The following is a 25,311-nucleotide window of genomic DNA, read 5'->3' on the forward strand; positions in this document are numbered from 1 at the left end:
ATAAATAACCCAGTTGACTGAGAGGAACCCAAGAGTTTGTTTTGACAGGTGTGCATTTGACCTGCAATTGATTGCCTTATATCTTGCATTTGATCTTCAAATGGGAATATGATACTGCTTGATGCAAGAAAAAGCCTCACACAGTCTTAAAGATGGTCAGATCATGTCTGCATTTCTAATCTCCATCAATTCTCTATATGCGCTATATAAATCATGAAAAAATAATACTGCCCAGTTTAATCTATTGTACGTTTTGCAAACTTAGTCAAATGCCAACAAATATTCAGATGTCAGTAATATTTCTTCAGATTATTCCATTAGATTTCTTTTGTTTATCCCAAAAAATGTCTTCCACAACCTACTCATTTGTATTTAAAAACTGGCCACAAATTCATATCTCTCCAAATTTTAAGAACGGTTCCACCAGGCGTTTAATTTCTCTGAAAAGAAAAAGCAATAGGTATGGTTTGGATTAATATAATATATCATATCTAGTATGCGTGTCTAAAAATAGGTGAATGGTCACACATATAAACAAATGTCTTGTTAATTGATAACTTAATGTAAACATAAGGGCATTTTTTAAAGCAAATTTTTAGCTGATATATAATGCAGGTACCTCCCAGTGTCTGCACATGTCCTCATTTGATTCGAAGAAACCCAGTATGCCAAAAGGCCATGTCCCTCTGTTAAGCCTCGTACACACAAGCGTTTTTCTCGTTGGGAAAACTGCCTTGAGAGCTTTTGGCCAGGAAAACCAGCTCTCTTTTTTCCTGCCGGATTCCTGGTGGTTTTTAACCCGGCAGTTTTCCCATGGGAAACACTGTGATGGAGCATACACACGGCCGGGATTCCCGACCAAAGCTCTCATGGCAGTTTTCCTTTCGGGAAACCTGGTCGTGTGTAGGGGGAAAAAGTTACAGAGCATGTTCTCGGTTTTCCCTTCGGGTTTCCCGGTGGTAAAAAGTCTGCCGGGAAACCCGTACATGTGTACGAGGCTTTAGGGAAACATCAACCACAGATGTCATGACTAAGCCAACACCTACCCTCTCCCCACATCCCTTGCTACACATAAAGATTAGACTATATTAAAAAAAAAAATCTTAACAAGATACCTATTAATAGCAGCTAAAATCCTAATACCACAATATTGGAAATCTTCCTGCATTCCACAATTAAAGAATGGATTGATACAATTCAGGAGCTTTACAAAATGGAGGAATTAGAAGCACCAGCTAATGGATCAATAGAGAAATGGTTAATTTCAGAAATTGCAGACCTTCGCTCAGGTACAGTCAATTAGATATGTCTGGACCCTTATTGAAATCTTAATTAATGAGTTTGCACTAAATCGCTTATAGTTATCTTTTTATTATTTTTTTTTACTTTTATATCTTAAATGGTTTATATTAATATACTTTCATGTTATTAGTATTCAATTTAATATATTTTGATTGCTAAATGTTAATTTGGCATTAAATTAATATAACAATGTTGTGTATGTTCAATCTGATGTATATATGCTGTTAAACTTTTGCGATCGTATGTGAATGTTTAATATGTTTTAAAAAAAATAATAAAAATTAGTTGTACAAAAAAATAAAGATTAAAGGCCCTGCTAGCCAATAAGGAGGATAGGGAGTCAGACTGGCCAGTCATTTGGTTGGTAATGAAAGGTTTTGTTAGTTTACCTAATAAATAATCCCAGTTTATCAGTGTACTAGGTCACACTTCAATGGACACATGTAAACACCCAGAAATGCTGGTTGGATTTTACTGAAGGGTCTTGCAATGGCAGTTCTAATTATATGGCAACCTATGAAATAGGACGCAACACATAATTGATAGATTTACTGAAATTTCTTCTGGATTGCAAACAGTGATTTATGCTGGCTATGCATGGGTCTATTTTACATCAATAAACTATTTGACATCAATAATATCACTTTTAACCCCCACTAGTTGTAGGGTTAAATGCGCCCGAAAAGCGCAGGTGCTTCGGCAGCGCTGCACATTCGTTTCAATGGGCAGGGACGGTGGAGGAGCAGTGTATACACCGCTCCTAAACCGCTCCAAAGATGCTGCTTGCAGGACCTTTTCTAACGTCCTGCAAGTGCACCGCTCCACATCCTGCAAGTGCACCGCTCCAGTGAAAGGGCTGTAGGGGAGGCATTTTTCAGGCACTTTACAGGCGCTATTTTTAGCCCTTTAGCACCTGAAAAACACCTCAGTGTGAAAGGAGTCCTATTAATTTATAAACGTTTTATTTTCACTGGCAGCATAAATAACCATAAATTAAAATTTCAATGAAATACTCACTCCTGTTTCTCCAAATTAAGTTTCAGTTTCATCAGCAATCTTTTTATTTCAGAATCCAGGTCCTGGAATGAATTATACAAACAAAATGATTACTATTACTGCTATAAACCTTTCTCTACTTAATGCCACTTCATTTAAATACTGTCTCTATAAAAAAACATTGCTTTAATTTAATAGCTAAACACCTTGGGGCAGATCCACGTACATCGGCGCATATATAGACCGGCGTAGCGCATCTTGTTTCCGTTACGCCGGCTCAACTTCGAGAGGCAAGTACCGTATCCACAGAGTATTTGCGCCCAACTATGCGCCGGCGTAACGTAAATTACGAGGCGTAAGCCGGCGTAATTGAAAGTGGGAAGGAAGCGGGCGTGTTCCATTGAAATGAGCCGTGACCCCATGCAAATGAAGGGCCGGCCGGACTGCGAATGCGCATGACGCTGACTATGGTCAGCGCCTCTCTGCGCATGCTCAGAACTCGGCCCGGCGTAATCAGTGAGATATGAACTAGGCCCGGCCTAATTAGTGAGCTACGCCCATGGCATAAATAGGCCCAAACATGCGCCCGTCCATTGCAAAAGTACATACATTTGTTTCCCCCCCTGAAGCAAGGTGCTTTTGTTCCAATGTCTGTTGCTGTTTGTAGGTTTGTGTCGTGTCGGTGTGTTTTTTGGAGAGTGTGTTTTGGAGAGATGTCCGAGAGCAAGAGGAAGTTGAACTACTCCCTGCAGGAGAAGGCCATCATTGTGAGGGCCATGACCCAATATGGTCGGTTTCTGCATGGGCCTGAGAGTGCCAATACCACCAAGGCCAGGAGGAGGGAGATCCTGCAAATTATTGCAGATGATATCAATGCGTTGGGGGGTGAGACCAGGACCCCCAATGAGATCTTAAAAAAGATTAATGATCTCCGCCGCGTGGTTAGAGGTAAGCTGGCAAAGATGGCCAGTCATGCCAGGGGCACTGGAGGGGGACCTGCATCCACTATCAGGCTCAGTGCTGAGGAGCGTATGGTTGCCCAGTGCCTCCACAGGCATCAAGTGGAGGGAGTGCCAGGCTTTGACTCCATTGAGGAGGTCTTGAGGACAGGTAAGTGTTTATTTTTTATTTTTATCTGGTGTGTAGCATGTGTGGGGGGGAAGGGAATATGTGACAAGTGTGTGGATCTTCCAACATGTGAATGTTTTGTGTCATCCACAGATGTGCAGGAGGGTGCTGGGCCATCTGGCCAGTCTGCACCATCCCCTGGACATCAGGCTGATGCAGCCCACCAGGCAAGCCCAGACTCCTCTGTGGAGGGGAGTGGCCCCAGCTCTCCACAGGAGGGAATGAGGTCACGCTCCATTTGGAGGAGTCTAGCCCTGGTGTTGGCACCAGCCAGGCCTCCATCAGGGCTAGCCCCTCCCACTCCTCCCCCAACAGGGATTCCCCCTCAAGGGTCTCCCCTTCTCTCAGGCCACAAGCCTCATCAGGAGGCAGGAAGGCGACCCGCAAGACAAGGGGGGTGGCAGAGGTTCTACCCAAAAATCTAAGGAGGGACCAGGCCCGTCAGACCCGCCATCTGGGTCAGGTTACTCAGATTTTGAGCCGCATGGAGGAGAGCATGGCCTCCATCAAGGAGTCAGTGCAGGACATGGGTTGCAACTCAGGTCTGTATTGTTGGAAAGTAGATCTAGTAACGCCTTGTTTTTAGTTGGTGTGTCTACCATCTGACCCATGAAATTGTCCTGCAAGACATTTAGGAACTGGCAAGCCTTAGACAAATGCTTGGTTCCCTCTGCCCAGTCTATGTCTGTATAATTAAAATCCCCCATTATGATAACACTTCCCATTCTTGCTGCTTATCCAATTTGTGATAGAAGGTCCGTCTCCCCCTCCTCCCTCAGGTTAGGGGCCTATAGCCTACTTCCAGTATTATTTTCCCCTTAGCTTCATCCCTTTGGAGCTCTACCCATAAGGATTTCACCTCCTCCCTAGCTCCCTTATTGACATCATCTCTCACATTCACTTGTACATTATTCTTGATACATAGGCATACCCCTCCCCCTTTTTTACCCTCTCTATCCCTGCGATAAAGGGAATACCCTTGAATGGTTGCCAGCTAATCATGAGAGCTGTTGAACCAGGTCTCTCAATCTATATCCTCCTCGTTCAACAGTACCTCTAGTTCATCCATCTTGTCTACCAGGCTCCTGGCAATGGTGAACATTCCACGTAGCTTAGACAGGTCACATTCTGTCCTCTTATTTTTCTTCCGAGACTGCAAATAGGACTTGTTACAATACTTACCTCGGGTTTATGTGCTTTAGTCAACCTACCACTAATGCCCTCAATACTACCCTCTGGAATATGTTCATTGCTGACTATCTCTACCTCTGGACCCGTCGCCTAGTTTAAAAAACCCTTTTTCCAAGCATAGTTGTCTTTTTGAGTGCGCTGAATTCTATTACAATATGTAAAAATAACAAAGCTTATTTTTTGTCATCTGAACCTACAAGTAAAAAGGTTGGGGTTGATCCATTTGTTTTCCTTACTGTCCACAATATTCTCAGAATTCTTCCAACACAAAAGATTAAAAGCCTCAATGTTTTTTATTTCTGCTTTTTAAATATCCAGCAATCACATCCATATGGAGTGAGTAAAGAAAAAAGTTTTATTGATGACATTTTGAATGCACAGAGATACTGTGATGAGATCCTGAGGCCCATTGTTGTGCCATTCATTATTGACCATCACCTCATGTTGCAGCATGTTGCAAGGATCTGTACACAATTCCTGGAAGCTAAAAACATCCCAGTTTTTGCATGGCCAGCATACTCACCGGACATGTCACCAATTGAGCATGTTTGGGATGCTCTGGATCAGCGTATATGACAGCATGTCCCAGTTCCTGTAAAATATCCAGCAACTACACACAGCTGTTTAAGAGGAATGGACCAACATTCCACAGGCCACAATCAACAACCTGATCATCTCTATGTGAAGGAGGTGCTGCACTATGAGGCAAATGGTGGCCACACCAGATACTAACTGGTTTTCGGACCCCCCAATACAGTAAAACGGCACAATTTAGTATGGCCAGCCTAAGGCACACCTGTAAAGTAATCATGCTGTCTAATCAGCATCTTAATATGCCATACCTATGAGGTGGATGGATTATCTCGGCAAAGGAGAAGTGCTCAGTAACACAGATTTAGACAGATTTGTGAACAATATTTTAGAGAAATAGGCCTTTTGTGTACATAGAAAAAGTCATAGAAAAAGTTGAGTTCAGCTCATGATAAATAGGGGCAAAATAGGCACAAAGTGTTGCGTTTATAATTTTGCTCAGTGTAGTTAGCTGTCCCATCTTTTTCACTCTGTTACTTCCCTATAATGCTTTTGGGGTCCTCTAGCTTTTTCATCAATGGGAAAAGTGTCTTCAGCATATCAAAAATTGTTGATGTTTCTTTAAAGTGGTTCTAAAGGTAGGGAGGTAAAAGTTTTTTTTAGGGTAAAAGAGCCCCTCTTATACTCGGATCTCAATCCAGTGCTGTGCTAGATATAAGCGACTCTATTGGCATCCTCTCCTCACTGGACATTAATTCAATGGCTCCTGCTGCTGTCAATCACAGTAAGTGTGAAGGGTGCAGGGGAAGGGCTGGGCTATACTGCGTGTGTCAATGGACACACGCAGTGTGGTTCGGGAGTGAGCACGCACAAGTGCGCCCATAGCAAGCAGCTTACTATGGAGGCACTTTGGAAGGGAGGAGGAGCCAAGAGTGCGGGCGGGGGGGGCAAAAGAGGAGAATCAAGGCAGCTCTGTGAAAAAACATTGCACAGAGTAGGTAAGTATGAAGTGTTTATTTATGTATTAAATCATTTAAAATCAGTTTAACCAGTCTTAAAACTTCTATCAGGTGAGATGTTCAGGTACACTTTCCTGAGAACATTCCATAATCAGAGACTGATTGGATAACACAAATGGCCCAGCTTTCCTAGTCCTCCTATCTAAGAGATTACAGGAAGTTAAAATAAAAGACAGAATAACTAAATTTAAAATATATTTAAAGAATATGCAAACCCAATTTCTAAAATATCATATATGCTTTAACATGTTAATGTAATTTTAAGAAAGAAACTTACAGCACCATACACTTGAAACTGACAACAGAGGAAGTCTGAACATCAACATGGTAGCAGGTTAAACATGTTAACAGAAACCTAAGTTGCAGCCCTGGAAATGTTGGAAACAAATACCTAATGTTAATAGCCCATGAAGCACAGATGTGGTGGAATGCACTTTAACAGGAACCTTATTCTTCAAATTTTAAGTCTTGATAAGAACTTGTTTGATCCACCTAGCAATGGTAGTGTGAGAGGCACTACACCAGACGGTGGAGACAAATGTACTTGGGATGGTTTGGAGCAGGAAATATAAAAGGGAGGACAATGTCATGATTAAGGTGGGAGGAAGAACCCATCTTCAGGTGGAAAGGGGCTCTAGATCTCAAGACAACATTGTCCCCGTACAATAGTAAGAATAGTAAGAAGTCTCACAGGATAAGGCTGCTAATTCAGAGACTCTCCTCACAAAGGTGAAATCAACAAGAAAGTCTACTTTACGGGTAAGATCAGACAAGGGAATATCCCTAAAGGTAAAAGTAAAGGTAGTAAAGGCAACTTCTGCAGAGATGAGAGGACCAGACTGAGGGGACACAAGAGACTGTAAGGGGAGATGTGTGCCACACCCTGAAAAAAGGCCTTAACTTGAGAGTGAAAGGCCAAAAGAAAAGCGAAGGACAAGCTTTGTCCTTTGATGGCCACATGTTGGGCTAGACAAAACTGCAGTAAGGACGTTGCACGGAGTACAATTTTCTAGGATGAAAGTTCTTAGACTCACACTAGCCAAATAGGCATTCCAGGTGCGATTGTAGAGTCCATTTCCTAGCCTTCAAGAGTGTAAGGATAACTAACAGTACCTTTTTGTTAAAAGTAATATTAAAGGCAATTTTTGTTAAAAAAAAATAACAAAACATGCAGCCCCCATCTTCTCAGGTCCTCTGCAGGCACTCTTAGCTCCTCCCTACTGCTGAGTGCCCCCATAGCAAGCAGCCTTCTATGGGAGCACCCAAGCAAGCTAGCTCCCAAGCTGCTGCTCTGCATCTCCATTCATACACAGAGCTGTAGTAACCTAAGGACACAAAAAAAAACAGAGGCTCATTGGGAGGAATTATATAGGGAGATGTCCATTGAGCTTTTTTTCCCGCTAGTGCCCAGTCACCTGAAGGTAGCTGCATATAACCCAGTCATAATGAATTAAGAGCCTGTGTCCTGTAGTGTACAACTAACAAATGCGTATTTTGGTAAAAAAAAAATACAAAAATTTAATTTATGATATATATAGGGCCAGATTCACGTAGAAATGGGCTACGCTGCGGCGGCGTAACGTATCCCATTTACGTTATACCGCCGCAAGTTTACAGTGTAAGTGCCTGATTCACAAAGCACTTACCTGTAAACTTGCGGCAGCGTAAATCCGCCCGGCGCAAGCCCGCCTAATTCAAATGGGGCGGGGACCATTTAAATTAGGCGCGTCCCCGCGCTGAACGTACTGCGCATGCTCCATCCCTAAACTTTCCCGACGTGCATTGCGCTAAATGACATTGCAAGGACGTCATTGGTTTCGACGTTAACGTAAATGGCGTCCAGTGCTATTCACGGACGACTTACACAAACGACGTGAAATTTAAAAATTAGACGCGGGAACAACGGCCATACTTAACATTAGTTAAACCACCTAGAGGGCATGCTTCGTTTTACGCAACGTATCTCTACGGAAACAACGTAAATTTAGAGCGACGGGCAAAGCGGACGTTCGTGAATCGACGTAACTAGTCATTTGCATATTCTACGCCGACCGCAATGGAATCGCCACCTAGCGGCCGGCCTAGAATTGCAGCCCAAGATCCGACGGTGTAAGTCACTTACACCTGTCGGATTTTAGGGCTATCTATGCGTAACCCGATTCTGTGAATCAGGCGCATAGATACGACAATCGTATCTCAGAGATACGACGGCATATCAAGAGATACGCCGTCGTATCTCTTTTGTGAATCTGGCCCATAGTGTTTAGGAAATCTAAATGTCATTAAGGTAGGGTTTATATCTACTTCAAGTATATAAAAATAATGCTTAGGTGAATTAACCCCATGGCATATTATATTTCTATTGCATGATGCCCCGTTCAGAGGGCATGTTAATGTACATTCCCACATTAACAGCTTTGGTCTCCACTAAAGATCTTAAACCAATCAGCATGGTTTCCAATCATGTGATCTCCATATCATCTATAACATTTTGATCACATGGCTGTTTGCTTGTTTATATAATAATTGTTGTGTACTTTTTTGTTTACAGTATTTACTGTTCACAAAAAATACTTTGTTTAACTGCTTTCCACCTGGCCAATGTACATAAACACCAATCTGAGTGGACATATCCGTACATACCTCAGAACAGGTGGCCGCGTAGTGGCACAGCCCATCACAGATCGATATGGGTACTGTAATTTGCCCTCCCGATCATGTGATGGTTGTGTCCAATCACAGCCTTCACCGTGTAAGCAGACACACATGTCTCTGTATCGGCAATCCCCACTGATCTCAGTGCGGGGTGGGGTTAGCGGTGGATGCTGCAGCCTGTGCCGACAGCTTTCTCTGTAAGTGATCATTTTACACAGAGAGCTATCACAGATCACACACACTGCAGCCATCCCCACACAGTATACACCAAGCACCACTGTCCCTGTCCCATAAACATCTGTACCAGTGCACAAAACATCTGTACCAGTGCACAAAACATCTGTACCAGTGTCCTGTGAACATCTGTACCAGTACCCCATGAACATCTGTCACAGTGTTCGTGTCCCATCAACATCTTTGCCAGTGCACAAAAACATCTGCAAAAGTGCTAGTGTGTTCCATTGCAACATCAACATCTGTCAGTGTCCATCGGTGGACGATCAACATTTGTCACACTGTACAAAAACACATGTCAGTGTACAAAAACATCTGTCAGTGTACCAGTAACCCACCAATAAATAAATTGAAAGCGACTCGTCCCCCCATGCTTGCGCGCAAAAGTGAACGCACATGTTGGTCCTATAAGCATATGTAAACGTTGAGGTATCGCCACAAATGTCAGAGTGAGAGAAATAATTCTAGCACCATACCTCCTGTGTAACTCTAAACTGGTAACCAATAAAGGCTTATAAATCATCACCTATGTAGATTTTTAAATACCAAAGTTTGTCGCCATTACATTAGTGCACCCAATTTTAAAGTGTGACATGTTTGGTATCTATTTACCCGGCACAACACCATAGTTTATATTTTACCAAAAATTTGGATATTATATTGTCTTTGTGTGCATTGAAATTAATTCAAATGTAATTTGTGCGCTAGTGTGTAAAATTGCATTAAAAAAACTGCTGCACAAATACCGTGTGACATAAAAATTTGCAAAACCCACCACTTTATTCTTTGGGGCCTCTACTACAAAAATATATAATAATTGTCTGGCAATAATACAGATTTTTACTTGTAAACTATAAGCGTCAGATGAAGACCTGGTCTTAAAGTGGAAAATAGCTGAAAGTGCTCCCTGGATACTGCACCTCTTTATGTGGTAAGGCTGTGAAAAAGCCTCACACATGTGAAATTGCCATACTGTATTTGCAAGTATGTCAATGCCGTGTGTGAAATAAGTTGTTAATATGACATTTGTGAAAAATACAATTATTTAATTTCAGAATTTTCCAAAGAATTGTGGAAAAAAATTACAACTTTTCAAAAAACTTGTCATGCCTCTTACTAAATAGCTTGGTTAACTTTTCAAAAAGGGGACATTTGGGGGATTTGTGTACTGTCTTGGCATGTTAGGGCCTCAATAAATGAGATGCCTATATTTAAAAAGGGAACAAGTCTTTACCAAGTACCGTAACTATAGACCTGTTAGTTTAACTTCTGTAGTTGGGAAGTAACTGGGGAGATTAATAAAAGACAACATACTGTAGACGAGTTCTTGCTGGAAAAAAAAAATATTTTAAGCAAAAGACAGCATGGATTCATGAACACAGAAGTTGTCAGACAAACTTGATTTCTTTTTATGAAGAGGTAAGTAAAACCTTGGACAGAGGGGTGGTGGTGGATGATGTATGAAAATAAAGAAGAACTCCGCGCTATGAGTAAAAATGTATTAAAGCTGCTTCCCTCAAAGTGCTTAGTGTGCAAGCTTTGAGCTATGGGGGGGTGTATAATGATAAGGGGGCGTAAATGTGTGAACCAATAAAGTGCAAGTGATCAATAATTCATGATCATAAAGAGCCAGTGAAAGCAATCATTTACGAATGAACAGTGGATTCATTTCATAATCATAAATACATAATAAAAACAAATATTATGCAAGTGTGCAATGTGCATCAATAAACAGCCAGCAATTATAGCAAAAAAAGTCCATAAAATATGTGAAGTTTTCTTGTTTTGTTACACCATCACCACTGCCAAAAAACGATTTTGAGGACAGCGACACCCAGTAAATAAAGGTAAGTATCCTACTTACCAGACCACCATGACCTCTTTAATTAAAAAGATAGGTCAGGTGGGGCTTTGTCAGATGGGGCTTTGTATAATTTTATTCTGGGATCTGTACTGGTACCAATTGGATAAGCCAGGAAAAACTCTGCCACTCTGTTCAGAATTTTTTTAAAAAAAAAGCAATACCATAGCGTAATTCCGAAAATATAAAAACAGGCCAAATGGCCGCTTACTTTAAAAGTGCCTTTCCTTGGCACTGAAGGTACGGGCTTAGTAATACCAGGTGAGTTGTGAAGCAGCCGCCTCGCTTGCTCGTGCTGTTGTAGATTGGCGTGCGTTCCACTGCCTGGAGATACTGAAACCGGAAGTGGCCGGATCTCTTTTTTCCCCATCAGGCCAAAAATCAGCGCGGGAAAACCGGTCGTCTGTATGGTTTTCCAACAGGCAGAAAACCGTGCATGCTCAGAATCAAGTATGGGACGGGAGCGCTCTTTCTGGTAAACCTAGTGTTCGGAATGGAGATAGCACATTCCTCACGCTGCAAATTATTGCATCGTTTAATGCAGCACATGAAAAGCGCGAATCGTCACTCGACAAACTTTTACTAACATGCGGTAACACGAGATCAGCAAAAGCAGCCCAAAGGGTGGCACCGTAGGATTTGAACCTCCCCTTTATAGTGCCGTTGTACGTGTTGTACGTCAATGCGCTTTGGACGGGCGGACTTTTGGACGTGTGTATGCAAGGCAGCCTGAGAGGAATTCTGTAGGGAAAACCGTCTGATTTTTATCCAACGGAAAAAATGCACGTGTGTACGAGGCATGACTCTGAATGGTCTAAGGTTATCAGTGGTGTACCCCAAGGTTCAGTGTTGGGACCCTTACTTTTTAATATCTTTATAAATGATATTAGGTCTGGGATCAAAAGCAACATTTCTGTCTTTGCAGATGATACCAAGCTATGCAGTGGAATAACGTCCTTACAGGATGTCTCAATTTACAAACCGACCTCAATGCACTGTCTAATTGGGCGACTATGTGGCAGATGAGGTTTAATGTTGATAAATGTAAAGTTATGCACTTAGGGGCTAAGAATATGCATGCATCATACATACTAGGGGGAGTACAACTGGGGGAATCCATAGTGGAGAAGGATCTTGGGGTTTTGGTAGATCATAAGCTCAAATAATGGCATGCAATGCCAAGCTGCGGTTTGCAAAGTGAGCAAAGTCCTTTCTTGTAGTAAGAGAGGTATGGACTCGAGAGAGAGATATAATTTTGCCCCTGTTCAAATCTTTAGTAAGACCTCATCTGGAATATGCAGTTCAGTTTTGGGCACCAGTTCTCAAAAAGGATATTGGGGAACTGGAGGAAGGGCAGAGAAGGGCAACCAAACTGATAAGAGGCATGGAGGAGCTCAGCTTAGAGGAACTAAATGTATTCATTCTTGAGAAGAGGAGATTAAGGGGGGATATGATCAACATGTACAAATACTGTATATAAGGGCTCCATATAGTGAACTTGGTGTTGAGTTTTTTACTTTACGGTCAACACAAAGGACAAAGGGGCACTCTTTACGTCTAGAGGAAAAGAGATTTCATCTCCAAATATGGAAAATGTGGAATAGACTCCCTGCAGAGGTGGTTCTGGCCAGCTCAGTAGATTGCTTTAAGAAAGGCCTGGATTATTTCCTAAATGTACATAATATAACTGGGTACTAACATTTATAGGTAAAGTTGATCTGAGGAAAATCCAATTGCCTCTCGGGGGATCAGGAAGGATTTTCTTCCCCTGCTGTAGAAAATTGGATCATGGTCTGCTGGGGTTTTTCGCCTTCTTCTGGATCAACTGTGGGCATAGAATTGGGTATATGGGATTGTATGTCATTATATATATATATTTTTTTTTTTTTACGGTTTAACTGGATGGACTTGTGTTTTTTTTTTCAACCTGACTAACTATGTAACTATACTTTGGCTGTGATCACATTTCAATGATTGGCATCGTAGCTTGTATAACTCTATAACTTTCACACAGACCAAATAATATACACTGATTTTGGTTATTTTTACCACAGAAATGTAGCAATATAAATTTGTCACAATTTATGAAGAAAAAAATTACTTATATGCAATATTTTATAACAGAAACTAAGAAAAAAGTTTTTTTCTCATTTTTCGGTCTTTTTTCTCATCAAATTCATTTTTTTATATAAATATAACAAAGATTGACAAATTGAGAACATACAAGGATGGTGGTACAATTTTGAAATAGCAATAAAGCTAAACATATTGATTTATGAACAGGATGAGTACATAATGTAAAAATGTAATGAGTAGTGCAAGGAATAAACCAAAATAAAGTATTAAATCAAAAGCATTATGAAATTCCATCAGAAGAAACAAACTAAGCTAGTGGCTATTGGTTCATTTTGCAAGAGCAGTAAAAAGGAGATCAATATAGTAGGTACAGTATAGATTTAAAAACAGAAGAGATAATGGCCTGGATTCAGATACATTATCGTATCTTTCGGCGGGCGTAGCGTTTCTCAGATACACTACGCCACCGTAACTTAGGGCGCACGTTCCGTATTCAGAAAGAACTTGCGCCCTAAGTTACGGCGGCGTAGTGTAAATGTGTCGGCGTAAGCCCGCCTAATTCAAATTTGGCTGGTAGTGGGCGTGTTTTATGTTAAACTATCATGACCCCACGTAAATTATGCTTTTTTTCGAATGGCGCATGCGCGCGCATGCTCAGTATCACGTTGAATTTTCAAATTTTATTACGCCCGCTCAATGCCTAGACGATGTGAACGTAACTTACGTCCAGCCCCATTCACGGACGACTTACGCAAACGACGTAAAATCCGACGCTGTTCGTACGTTTCCGACGTCCATACCTAACATGCTTTATGAGGGGTAACTTTACGCCGGAAAAAGCCTTACGTAAACGACGTAAAAAAAATGCGCCGGGTGGACGTACGTTTCTGAATCAGCGTATCTACCTATTTTGCATATTCAACGTGGAAATCTACGGAAGCGCCACCTAGCGGCCAGCGTAAATATGCAGCCTAAGATACGACTGTGTAGGAGACTTATGCCGGCCGTATCTTAGTAAAATTCTGGCGTATCTTGCTTTCTGGAATACAGAAAGAAGATACGCCAGCGCTTCGTAGAACTTACGCGGCGTATCAATAGATACGCCGACGTAAAGGCTATCTGAATCCGGGCCAATGTGTATATAAGTACCACACAATATTAAAAGAGTGGATAGAGAGAAGAGGGTAGAAAAAAGGGGGAAAGGGAATGGGGAGGGGGGGGGGGTTTACAAGTGGTGATGCGATCTCAATTGAATAGAAATTATAGTCAAGGCAAATAAATAGTCAAGGTAATAATAGTCTGGAGGTTAACAATTCTTTAACCCAAGGGAGCCAGAGTTTCTTAAATTGACCAATTCGATCTCTTTCGATTGCTTCCATTTTAGCATGAATAAGAGCTTTATTAAGTTCTGTGTATGGTTTCAGCTAGAATTAAATACTGAGTTTCCATGCCTTAGCAACGGTTTGTTTTGCAGCTGTTAGGAGCTGTAAAAGAAGGCAAAAATAATTCTGTGTGATCCCATCAGGTTTCAGGTTTAAAAGGGCTGTATAGGTGTAGCAAAGATTTTGGAGGCCAAGTCAAAAACTGCCTTCCAGAATTTTTGGGCAATCCCGCCAAATATGAAGTTGAGTGCCAGACTCTGAACAGCCACGAAAACAAGCTCCAGGGTAATCAGAAGCATATTTTCATGTTCTAGCGGGAACCAAATACCAACGGGTTAGCACCTGAAAGTTTCCACAGCTACAACAAAAGAAGAAGACTTAGTGGCGGACCATATGCTAGGCAATTCAGTAGCAATAAATGAGCGATTAAGGTCTAGTTCCCATTTGAAGACATATGAGGGGGGACCAGTGTTAGTACTAGCTAAAATGTTCTTATAGAGAAAAGAAACAAGTCCTTTAGCATGAGGGTCAGAAATACATATGCGTTCAAAATGCAACATCTGGGATAGTTGGGAGTTGAGAGAAGGTTTAAAAAAAAGTTGATTTGCAAATATCGGAACAGTTCCGATTGAGGAAGTCCAAATTTATCACACAAAGTATAACAAGAATGTATGGAGGAGGCAGATATCAAATTATATAAACAGGATCAATTAGCTGTATTCCATGCTTTGAAAGAATTAGGAGCAATCCAGGCAGGGTAAAATGTGTGATTTTTAACAAAAGAAAGAAGCGATAAATGAGGAGATTGAAGGCGAAGAGAAGTTTTGAATCTGTCCCAGATGGATAAAGAGTAAACAAAGGAATAGCTTCACTAGAAGAAGATTAAAGTTTTGGAATGGCCCAGCCAGAGCCCAGACCTAAATCCGATTGAAAAAATCTATGGGGTGATATGAAGAGGGCTGTGCACAGGAGATGATTTGGAATGTTTTTGCAAAATAGAGTGGGCAAATATTTCCAAGTTAAGATGTGCCATGCTGATAGACTTATACCCAAAAAGTGCTGTAATAAAAATCAAAAGGTGCTTCAAAATTATTAGTGTAAGTGTGCACACTAATGCAACCATATTATTTTATATTTTTACTTCCCTCCACCTAAAAGATTTCAGTTTGTTGTTCAACTGTGTTGTACAGTTGACGAAATGATCGTCGGACTGTATCACACTCCTTTTGTCTCCTAAACATTCTGCTATTGAGGTTTCCCAATACTGTCTGCATCCTGTATCCTAAGTTGTTGTGAACCTCCTGGTGTATACCATCCAAGGCCATAGGTGAGGAATGTCCTGATTTTTATCTCAATGGATCAAAGTTCCAATCAAGCGCTGTGTGACCTCTCTGAGTAAGAGGGGGTCGCTGGCTTTCCGGTAAGCCTCCATTGATTATGGTGATGGGTGTCATGCCATTAGGTGTATGATCATCATTTCCAAACACTTTTTTCCTTCTATGGGACTTTCTTTGATGGAATCCAGCTTTATATGAAGTTTTGTTTGCCCAATTGCACATGTGATGTAATTTTGTATATGTGTCTTTAAACTTTATTCACAGTTATTGTTTATATACAATTGATTGTCTGCATATTAGTATATTTTGATATTTGTTTGTATTTGCACGAATGCACTTTTATTTTTTAGTGCTGCACTCTTTTTACATAGATTATCTGAGCCTGGTGTCTGAGTTATAGTGCACAGCTGCTTATTAAATTTTAGTTCCTAGTGCGGATATACCCTTTACCACATCAGAAATGTGCCCAATAAGATTGAGGTAATGACCTCCATGATCTTTATATTCAGATGCAAGTACAAATGCGGTTGTACGTTGAATAGCTATAAGAACACCTCATTATGTAATAGCAGCCAAGGCGTTTGGGGGCGGGTAGGGCAGGTGCCCATAGTTACTATGGTGGGAGCAGGGTAACACTATCCCACCATTGGCCGTCATACCTATGCAGTTTAATATATCAGTTTAGGCTAACCAGCCTTTTTTTTCGTCCATCCCTTCTCTCACAGTGATGCACCCTATGTGCGCAGAGTGAGTTGTTTTTGGGTTCGGAACGGAGGCATATAGTGCTTTTTTTCAGTAAGGGCAGTTTTGCCCATTCTCTATATGGCAATTTTAGCCGCGGGGATGCTGGGCGTTCCTGCTAGGGCAGTCCTGTCACATGACGCGCAGACTTCCGGGTAACACATCCGAGCGTGGAGCGGAATATACAGAGTGATCTGCCCGCTCTACTACTAAAATGTACATGCGGCTAAGACACCATTTAATTGTGTGAGTAATATCCACTTCAGAATTTAGCACATTTTGAGTCCTTTTTATTGTTAGCATTTGAAGGGCAGATTCCCATAGTTGGAATGGCCGCTTATGGGATAGCGCAGTTATGGCTAACCATTTGTGACCGTAGTAAGGTGGATATAATTTTCAAATTCATATCTATTGATACACTATCTGTCCCTCCCACCTGTCGCAAAGTTTGTGTAGGTACTCTCGATGTGATGAGGAGAAAGGGGGACGGGGGCCCAGTGGTTTTGTGCTATAAGGGCATTTTTCCCTTATCCAATATGGCAACTATGGTTATGGGGATGCTGGGAGCTCAGATGAGGGCTGTCCCGCCTATATTGGAGATATAAATAGCGTTGAGTCAGCACGCCGCTCGTGCCCCAGGACAAAGTCAGTTTTGACGAAACGGCGTACTGACGTCATCACTACACAAAGAGAGACCCGGAGTGAACGGGCTGTGTTAGCCGGCTATACAATTTTCACATGCGATTTTTTATCTTCACACTGTAAGTGTAATTTTATATTAAAGTGGAGTTCTACCCACTTTTTTAGGTCCTCTGCATCCCAAGCTGCTCTGGGGGCTTACAACGAATTGGCATATATATATTAATTTTTTTTAAAACTCACAGTTTTATCTGCTCCTCACTGTATTATGTGGCAGCGGCTGAGCACCTTATCTCCTCTCTGCAATGCCTCCAGGGAGATGTTTGTCATCAATCCCAGTCATGCTGAATGCAGAGAGAGGAGCTGAGAGATTTTGGCGTGATGTTGGGGTGGGTGGGACATGGGGTGGGCGGGACCCAGAAGACAGCAGCTATCAAACACCAGCCAATGGGATGGAATCTGGACGGGCCGCTATGTGTATGTGCCTCCGCCCACTTTCTTAAAGCCGTAGTTCCCCCTCAAAAAAATTGTTACCCTGAGGCCCCCGTACACACGTCCGAGGAACTCGACGTGCCAAACACATCGAGTTCCTCGTCGAGTTCAGTGTTGAAGCCGCCGAGGATCTCGGCGGGCCGACTTTCCTCATTGAACAACGAGGAAATAGAGAACATGTTCTCTATTCGGCCCGACGAGTTCCTCGTCAGTTTCCTCGCTGAAAAGTGTACACACGACCGAGTTTCTCGGCAGAATCCAGCTCCGATCGAGTTTCTGGCTGAATTCTGCCGAGAAACTCGGTCGTTTGTATGGGGCCTTAGATTGATGCTCATTTTGTCTAGGGGAATCGGCTAGTTGTTTTAAAATCGAAGCTGTACTTACCGTTGTAGAGAGCGATCTTCTCCGCCGCTTCCGGGTATGGTCTTCGGGTCTGGGCGTTCCTTCTTAATTGACAGGCTTCCGACGGTCGCATCTATCGCGTCACGATTTTCCGTAAGTAGCCGAACGTCGGTGCGCAGGCGCCGTATAGAGCCGCGCCGACGTTCGGCTTCTTTCGGCTACTCGTGACGCGATGGATGCGACCGTCGGAAGCCTGTCGGAAGAATGTCAATCAAAATAGGAACGTCCAGTCCCGAAGACCATACCCGGAAGCGGCGGAGAAGATCGCTCTCTACAACGGTAAGTACAGCTTCGATTTTAAAACAACTAGCCGATTCCCCTAGACAAAATGAGCATCAATCTAAGGGTAACAATTTTTTTGAGGGGGAACTACCGCTTTAAGCAGCCCAATCATTGGGTCCCGCCCACCCCCGACATCACTTCTCACAGATAGTCTATGCATTCAGTTACATATAGTGTAACTGAATGGAACAAAACAGCTCAGTGTGAAACTGCCAGTGACACCAGCCAGTGCCAACCAGTGACACCAGCCAGTGCCAACCAGTGACACCATTCAGTGCCATCTGCCAGTGACACCAGCCAGTGCCAATCAGTGCCATCTGCCAGTGACACCAGCCAGTGCCAATCAGTGCCATCTGCCAGTGACACCAGCCAGTGACACCAATCAGTGCCAACCAGTGACACCAGTCAGTGCCAACCAGTGACACCAGCCAGTGCCAGCCAGTGACACCAGCCAGTGCCAACCAGTGCCATCTGCCAGTGCCAACCAGTGACACCAGCCAGTGCCACCTGCTATTCAATGCGATGTGCTGGGGCGATGCAATGTGCTGGGGGCAATGCTGTGTGCTGGGGCGATGCGCGATGTTATGGTGGCAGGAAGGAGGAAGCAGGAGGAACTCAGCACAGCACAGGGATGGTGGGAACCCCTCATAATGGGCACAGCTGTTGTATAGAACCGGGAACTCAGCACAGGGATGGTGGGAACCCCTCATAATGGGCACAACAGCTGTACAGACCCAGGAACTCAGCACAGGGATGGTGGGAACCCCTCATAATGAGCACAGCACAGGGATGGTGGGAACCCCTCATAAGCACAGCACAGGGATGGTGGGAACCCCACAGCCTATTTCTAGTTTATAAATGTATCTAAATGCTGTAACAACCTAACAAAACGGACCTTAGTTTACAGACTAACTTTACTAGAATACATTAAGCTTGTGTATTACAGGGGTATTTATATTTAAAAAGTGAAATTGTGACCGGAGCTCCACTTTAAATGTTTACTGGATTATGCTATGTTGGCCTTTCTTTCCTTCCTCACCTGGCTGTGATCATACATGACTGCTTGTGAGTGGTTGGGGATCGATTTATTGCCAAAGAAATGACATCCAGTTGCATAGACCCCCAGGCTGGGTTATAGGCCTCGTACACACGACAGAGTTTCTCGGCAGAATTCGTCGAGAATCTCGGTGAAGAGCCGGATTCTGTCGAGAAACTCGGTCGTGTGTACATTTTTGGCCCGATGGAGCCGCCGAGGAACTCGTCGAGCAAATAGAGAGCAGGTTCTCTATTTTCTCGATGGCAGTGGATTTTGGCTCGACGAGTTCTTCATCGGGCTGTTTTTTAAACGAGAAACTCGGTCGTGTGTATGCTAAGAAACTTGTCAAAAACTTGACACTGGAGACCAACATAGGTAAAACTAGCGTTTGGATTGGAGATAGCACATTCGTGTCGCTTCCAACATTATTTAATCGTTTATTTGCAGCGCTTTACACAATTTTTCCTAAGGGCACAAAACTGCAATATACTAATTTTTTTTTTACGATATTCACACAGAGTTCCTTAAAATTAGGTGGAACCTTTTTCTTACTGGACTCAATATTTTTTTTTTTTTTTATTGTCACCTTATTTTGGTCGTGTGTTTTAAATCCTGCTTTTAATCACCTTATTTTTAAATTTTTAGAAAATGCTAATCCTTTTATTTTTTGTAATGTCAAGTTCCCCCCATAGAAACCTTATTGCTTTGTCTTATCTCATGTGTCCCTTTCAAATTACACCTTATATCCAATTTTTACTAAATAAGAACCTGCCTTCTCACTTGCAAAATTGAAATGTAAAAAAATACAAGGACAAGTATGAACTGTAAAAAAAAAATGTACCATTTATTTTGGTAATAAAAAAAAATTTGATATGCAAAAGTCAGCACTGGAGAGCTTGCTGCCATTTGTGCACAGCCAGGTGTGGCCTGATGTGACTGGTGATCAGTTGGAGGCCAAAATGGGGACTTGAGAGGTTCATTCAGGAAGTCACGCATCAAGGTCTTGGACTCCCCGAGGTCAGAAACTGGAGCAGGGCAGGCAGATGTCACCAGGTTGTGGTACTACAGCAGCCTGAACTCTGGTACACCACATGGAAGTAAGGGAGTCACTTTCTTGATTTCTTCAAGGCCTTCCTTGGTGGCTTCCCTGCAGCCTGCTCTTTCACCTTCTCTGCAGCCTTCTCAGCAGCCTTCCTCTTATGCCTGGCTGGAGGTGGTGCCACAGGGGTAGTACTCATGCCAGGAGGAGGAGTAGACGAAGGTGGTGGAGGATGAGTAGCCGACGGTGGTGGAGGAGGAGGTGGAGGAGAAGGAGGAGCAGTAGAAGGAGGAGGAGCAGTAGAAGGAGGAGTAGAAGGAGGAGGAGCAGTAGAAGGAGGAGGAGTAGAAGGAGGAGGAGTAGAAGGAGGAGGAGCAGTAGAAGGAGGAGCAGTAGAAGGAGGAGGAGCAGTAGAAGGAGGAGGAGCAGTAGAAGGAGGAGGAGTAGAAGGAGGAGGAGTAGAAGGAGGAGGAGCAGTAGAAGGAGGAGCAGTAGAAGGAGGAGGAGCAGTAGAAGGAGGAGGAGCAGTAGAAGGAGGAGGAGGAGTAGAAGGAGGAGGAGCAGTAGAAGGAGGAGGAGTAGTAGAAGAAGAAGAGGAAGCAGAATGTTCAGATGGAGCAGGAGAAGAAGAGGAAGAAGAATGTTCAGATGGAGCAGGAGAAGAAGAGGAAGAAGAATGTTCAGATGGAGCAGGAGAAGAAGAGGAAGAAGAATGTTCAGAAGGAGCAGGAGAAGAAGAAGAAGAAGGTGGGGGAGCTTGAGAAGGAGCAGGAGAAGAAGAAGAAGAAGGTGGGGGAGCTTGAGAAGGAGCATGAGAAGAAGAAGAAGGTGGGGGAGCTTGAGAAGGAGCATGAGAAAAAGAAGAAGAAGAAGAAGAAGGTGGGGGAGCTTGAGAAGGAGCATGAGAAGAAGAAGAAGGTGGGGGAGCTTGGGAGTTATGTGGTGTGTGAGGATGGGGATGGCGGCAAATCACAGTGTCCTCTGTGAGAAGACCCCTCACCCCCTGATTTGCCAGGGTGATGAGGAGGCCCTCAAAGAGGAGGCGTTGGTCTAATGTCATTTCTGACATTTTGGCCAAAACCACTGTGACAAATCCCTCCTGAGCAGTGGGAGGCTGTTGCAGGGTTGCATGGGCATCCCGAATGAGGGCTAGTGAGGCGTCACGCACCCTTGTATCCCTCACCTGCCTTCTCGGACGCAGATGAAGAGGAGACACCTGGCATCTCGTGCTTGGCCCAGCAACCTCGTGCAACCCACTTGGGCCTGCCACCTCATCCGCTCCACTTGGGCCTGCCACCACGTTACTGCTACTTGGGCCTGCCAACACGTCCAAGATACTTGGGCCTGCAGCCTCCTCCAAGCCACTCACCCTGTCCTCCTCCTGCCTGGCATTTTCCTGATCCTCCTGCTGCCTGGTCTCGTCCTGTGTATGGAAAAAAAGTAAAGTTTTACTATTTTTTAAAATTTTTGGTTTATTTATTTAAGCTCCTGACTGTAGCATTTTTTTTGGTCACGACTTAGCTAAGCCAATCATTCTGACCCATGTTTTATGGTCAATCACACCACAAAAATTCATGGCCAATACTGACAAATTTTAGGAATAACACTTTTAGATTTAATTTTTTTTTACCTTTAATATCTTAATTTACATCTCTTTAACAACATTTGAACACCACATATTTGCACATTGAAAGTACTATATACCTGGCTCCAGCTGGGCAAATCTGGATCTTCATCCAGGATGGAAGGCTGCTGAGAGGGTTCTTCTGCAGAGGGAGCAGCAGGTTGGCTGGAGGGAAGGCTGGAGCTTCTGTGGCTTCTGGGGCGAAGGCTAGAAAGTGACTCCCTAACCTCCAGGTGTTCATCCAGGAAGCTCAGTTTGCTGTAGTACCACAACTTGGGTTGAAATACCCGCCCTGCTCCAGCTCCAGACCTCATCGAAGCCAAGACCTTGTTGCGTGCCTTCCTGTAGGTGCCTCTCAAGGTCCCAATTTTGACCTCCAACTGGTCAGTTGTCACATCAAACCCCACCTGTCTCCGCACAAGTGGGAGCAGGCTCTCCAGTGCAGTTTTGCGCAATTCTCTATTTCGAGAGATGGGGTCTTTGGTGGCCCACAGAACAGGAAGTTCTTGCCACCTATCAATAAAGATCTCCAAGAAGTCGGGTTGGTTAAAGCGATTCATCTTTTCCTGTCCAAAACCAAGGATAAAAAAATAATGTCACTACACAATCTAGAAAGTCAATTACTCTTTCTCACAAGCTAGCCCTTAAAGGGTCACTAATGGATAACTATATTTTTTGAGGAAATTACTGTTTACAGTGTCTAGAGACATACAAGTGCATACATATAATGTGCCTCTAGTTTCACTTTTGGTTTTAAATTTAGTTATTGTTTCTGTGAAGTAAAGAGACACACAGAACCAAAAAAAAATAAAAGCAGGGCATATTTTAATTTCAAAAATTATTAGCATTGTTTTGGTTGATTTTTAAACACACAGCTTAGACCACAGTGACAAGCTCCCCTGATAAATTTGAGAGGGAGCAGAACCAGGAAGTGATGATTTATGCAAATGATTACAGCTGCTTAAAAGCAAAAAGGGACAATGAGGACATGAAATCAATACTGATATAATGTAAAGTTAGTTATTTCTGCCCCAAACAATTTTGGCTTAGTGCTCCTTTAAATGTCTGTCTTTCCTGAATATGCCACTGCTGTCCCAAGTTCGAAGCATACCTACACGCTTGTCGTTCAAACGTCTTTCTTACGCAACCCGGTCGTATGGACGCTACATGTGTTCGAGCCTTATATACACTCCGCACACGACATCCGCCCATGCTTAAAAAAAATTGATGTTTCCCCCCCGCCCCTTATCTTCCGTCGCAAAAACGACAAGGTGGAATTGGCAAGAGATCATGTTGGGTCAGTTCCTAGGAAACAGATGACCAGTTGTGTCGAACTAATAAGCCAGATCTCATCCTCATTTGTGTATGAAACGTTAGTTAGATAAAAGCACTCCGATATAGTTTGGTCAAGACATAAAAGCGACCATTTGCATCATGTTTAAACCGACTTGTTTTTAGAAGACATCCTGATGAGAACCGAGATTGCCCACACAACAGTAGTTGGATCAAAATGCATAATCAAAGCGTTGTTTACGTACGACGGCACTATAGCGGACCATTACCTTCAAATTAAAAACTGGCTATGTTGTAATTTCTGAACCTAAGATGTAGGCCACAAAATCATTCAATCAAGAAAAACATGTAAAATGTAGTTACATACCGGTCTTTGACCCGATCGTTATCTCCGCCGTCTTCCACAAACTGTGAACGCCCCTTTTACTCACGTGGTAGCCCTTTATACACGCGCATGTGGGACTTTACGCACGTCTCCCCGCCCCTGACGTTCATGGTATCGTATTTTCCCCGCCCCTTTTCCATCTTTTTTTTGTTGGAAGCACATGTTGGAGAAGATGGCAGCACGGCGAATCAGGTGTAAGGCCTCCAACATGACCTTTGAGGAAATGGTGGAGATGGTCCTCATCCTCAAAGCAGAGGACTACGATGGGAGGCATGGGCCATATAAGTACCCTAATAAGGTCAAGGCCCAAATAATGGAGAAGGTGAGGAGGAGTCTCCATCAGAAATTTGGGGTGAAAAGGTCCAAGGAGCAGATCCGGAAAAGGTGGTGTGACCTTAAAAAACGGGAGCCGGAACAAATGAAGAGGATCAGGAGAGTGATTAGAAGAAGTAAGTTTGTTATATATTTTGTAAGATTTGTTCCGCGCCATGTGTTTTTGATTTCAGGTTGTACTGTAATATTTTTTTAGGCACAATAATTTGTCGTCAAACTGGACGTCCATTCGGAACGACTAAATATTGTGTTTAAAATCCTAGAAATTAGGACATTTTTTTAAAATTGTGGTGAGATCAATCGTGAAAATAATGTAGATGTGCTATTAAAACCACCAAACTTTTTTTATTAATTAAATATACAGTAAAAGGAGAGTCTGCTCAGCAGTCGGTGACACATGTGGACTCATTTGCATAATTGTTGTCCCCTTTAATAACCCATTTTGGGCTTCACACAGAGCTGAGGTGATCCAGTGTATACTTTGTTGGCTTACATGTTTAAAAGTAGACCAAAGCTACAAGATTTGTCAGGATCTTTGTGAATGCCTTCAATCCTGTGTTTTGCCCTGAGGGGTTTTTCAAAACATCAATAGTCCCAGAAATTGTCTAAAGTGAATCATATTCCTCTTTCAGGCCTATAAGCTAGAAAAAACCTGTTTCCATTTTCTTCATTCTCGTAGGGCGTCATGAAGCTTCGACACGGGAGCAAGAAGTCCAGCAAGCCACACCCCCGAGGGATGGTGATGATGCGCAGCCTGCCACCACATCAGGTAAAGTAACATATAACTAACCCAGCTTCAGGTAATGTAGATGTAGGCCTGCCTAATTTTAAAAAATGGTTTTGTCCCACATTTCAGGATCAGGTGGTGGCTTGGACAGGCATACAAAACAGATGGTTATATCTGAAATCTGGGCCTGCAGAGAAGAGGTGGAGGAGATTCATCTGGCCAACCGACAAATTAAAGAAAGAACAAGGAGGGTGGAAAATAAATTAAAAAATTTACTTGATGTTTTGGGGAGACTCTGAATCTTAAAAAAATACAAAAAAAATTTTTATATACCAGATTTTAATGTTTATTTAATTAAAAAAAAACCAAAAAAAAAATAAAACCAGATTTTCTACTTTATTTAATTAAAAAAAAAAAAAAAAAATAATAAAACCAGATTTTCTACTTTATTTAATCAAAAAAAAAAACAAAAAAATAATAAAACCAGATTTTCTACTTTATTTAATCAAAAAAAAAACAAAAAAATAATAAAACCAGATTTTCTACTTTATTTAATAAAAAAAAACCAAAAAAATAATAAAACCAGATTTTCTACTTTATTTAATA

At 42.5% G+C, this 25,311-nt stretch overlaps 1 protein-coding gene across 1 annotated transcript in view; it reads right to left on the reverse strand.

Annotated features, from left to right (window-relative positions):
* Nucleotides 1-216: 216 nt before the first annotated feature.
* Nucleotides 217-25,311, reverse strand: part of C4H6orf118 (chromosome 4 C6orf118 homolog) — a 219,362-nt gene continuing 194,267 nt past the window's right edge. Inside the window, exons 9-10 of the mRNA XM_040350632.1 lie at nucleotides 2,320-2,381; nucleotides 217-440 (exon numbers count right to left, since the gene is read on the reverse strand). Of these exons, the coding sequence (XP_040206566.1) occupies nucleotides 392-440; nucleotides 2,320-2,381 (111 nt within the window). The 3' untranslated portion in view covers nucleotides 217-391. The remainder of the gene's footprint in view (nucleotides 441-2,319; nucleotides 2,382-25,311) is intronic.

Source organism: Rana temporaria, chromosome 4, assembly GCF_905171775.1.
Source record: "Rana temporaria chromosome 4, aRanTem1.1, whole genome shotgun sequence".
Classification (NCBI taxonomy): domain Eukaryota; kingdom Metazoa; phylum Chordata; class Amphibia; order Anura; family Ranidae; genus Rana; species Rana temporaria.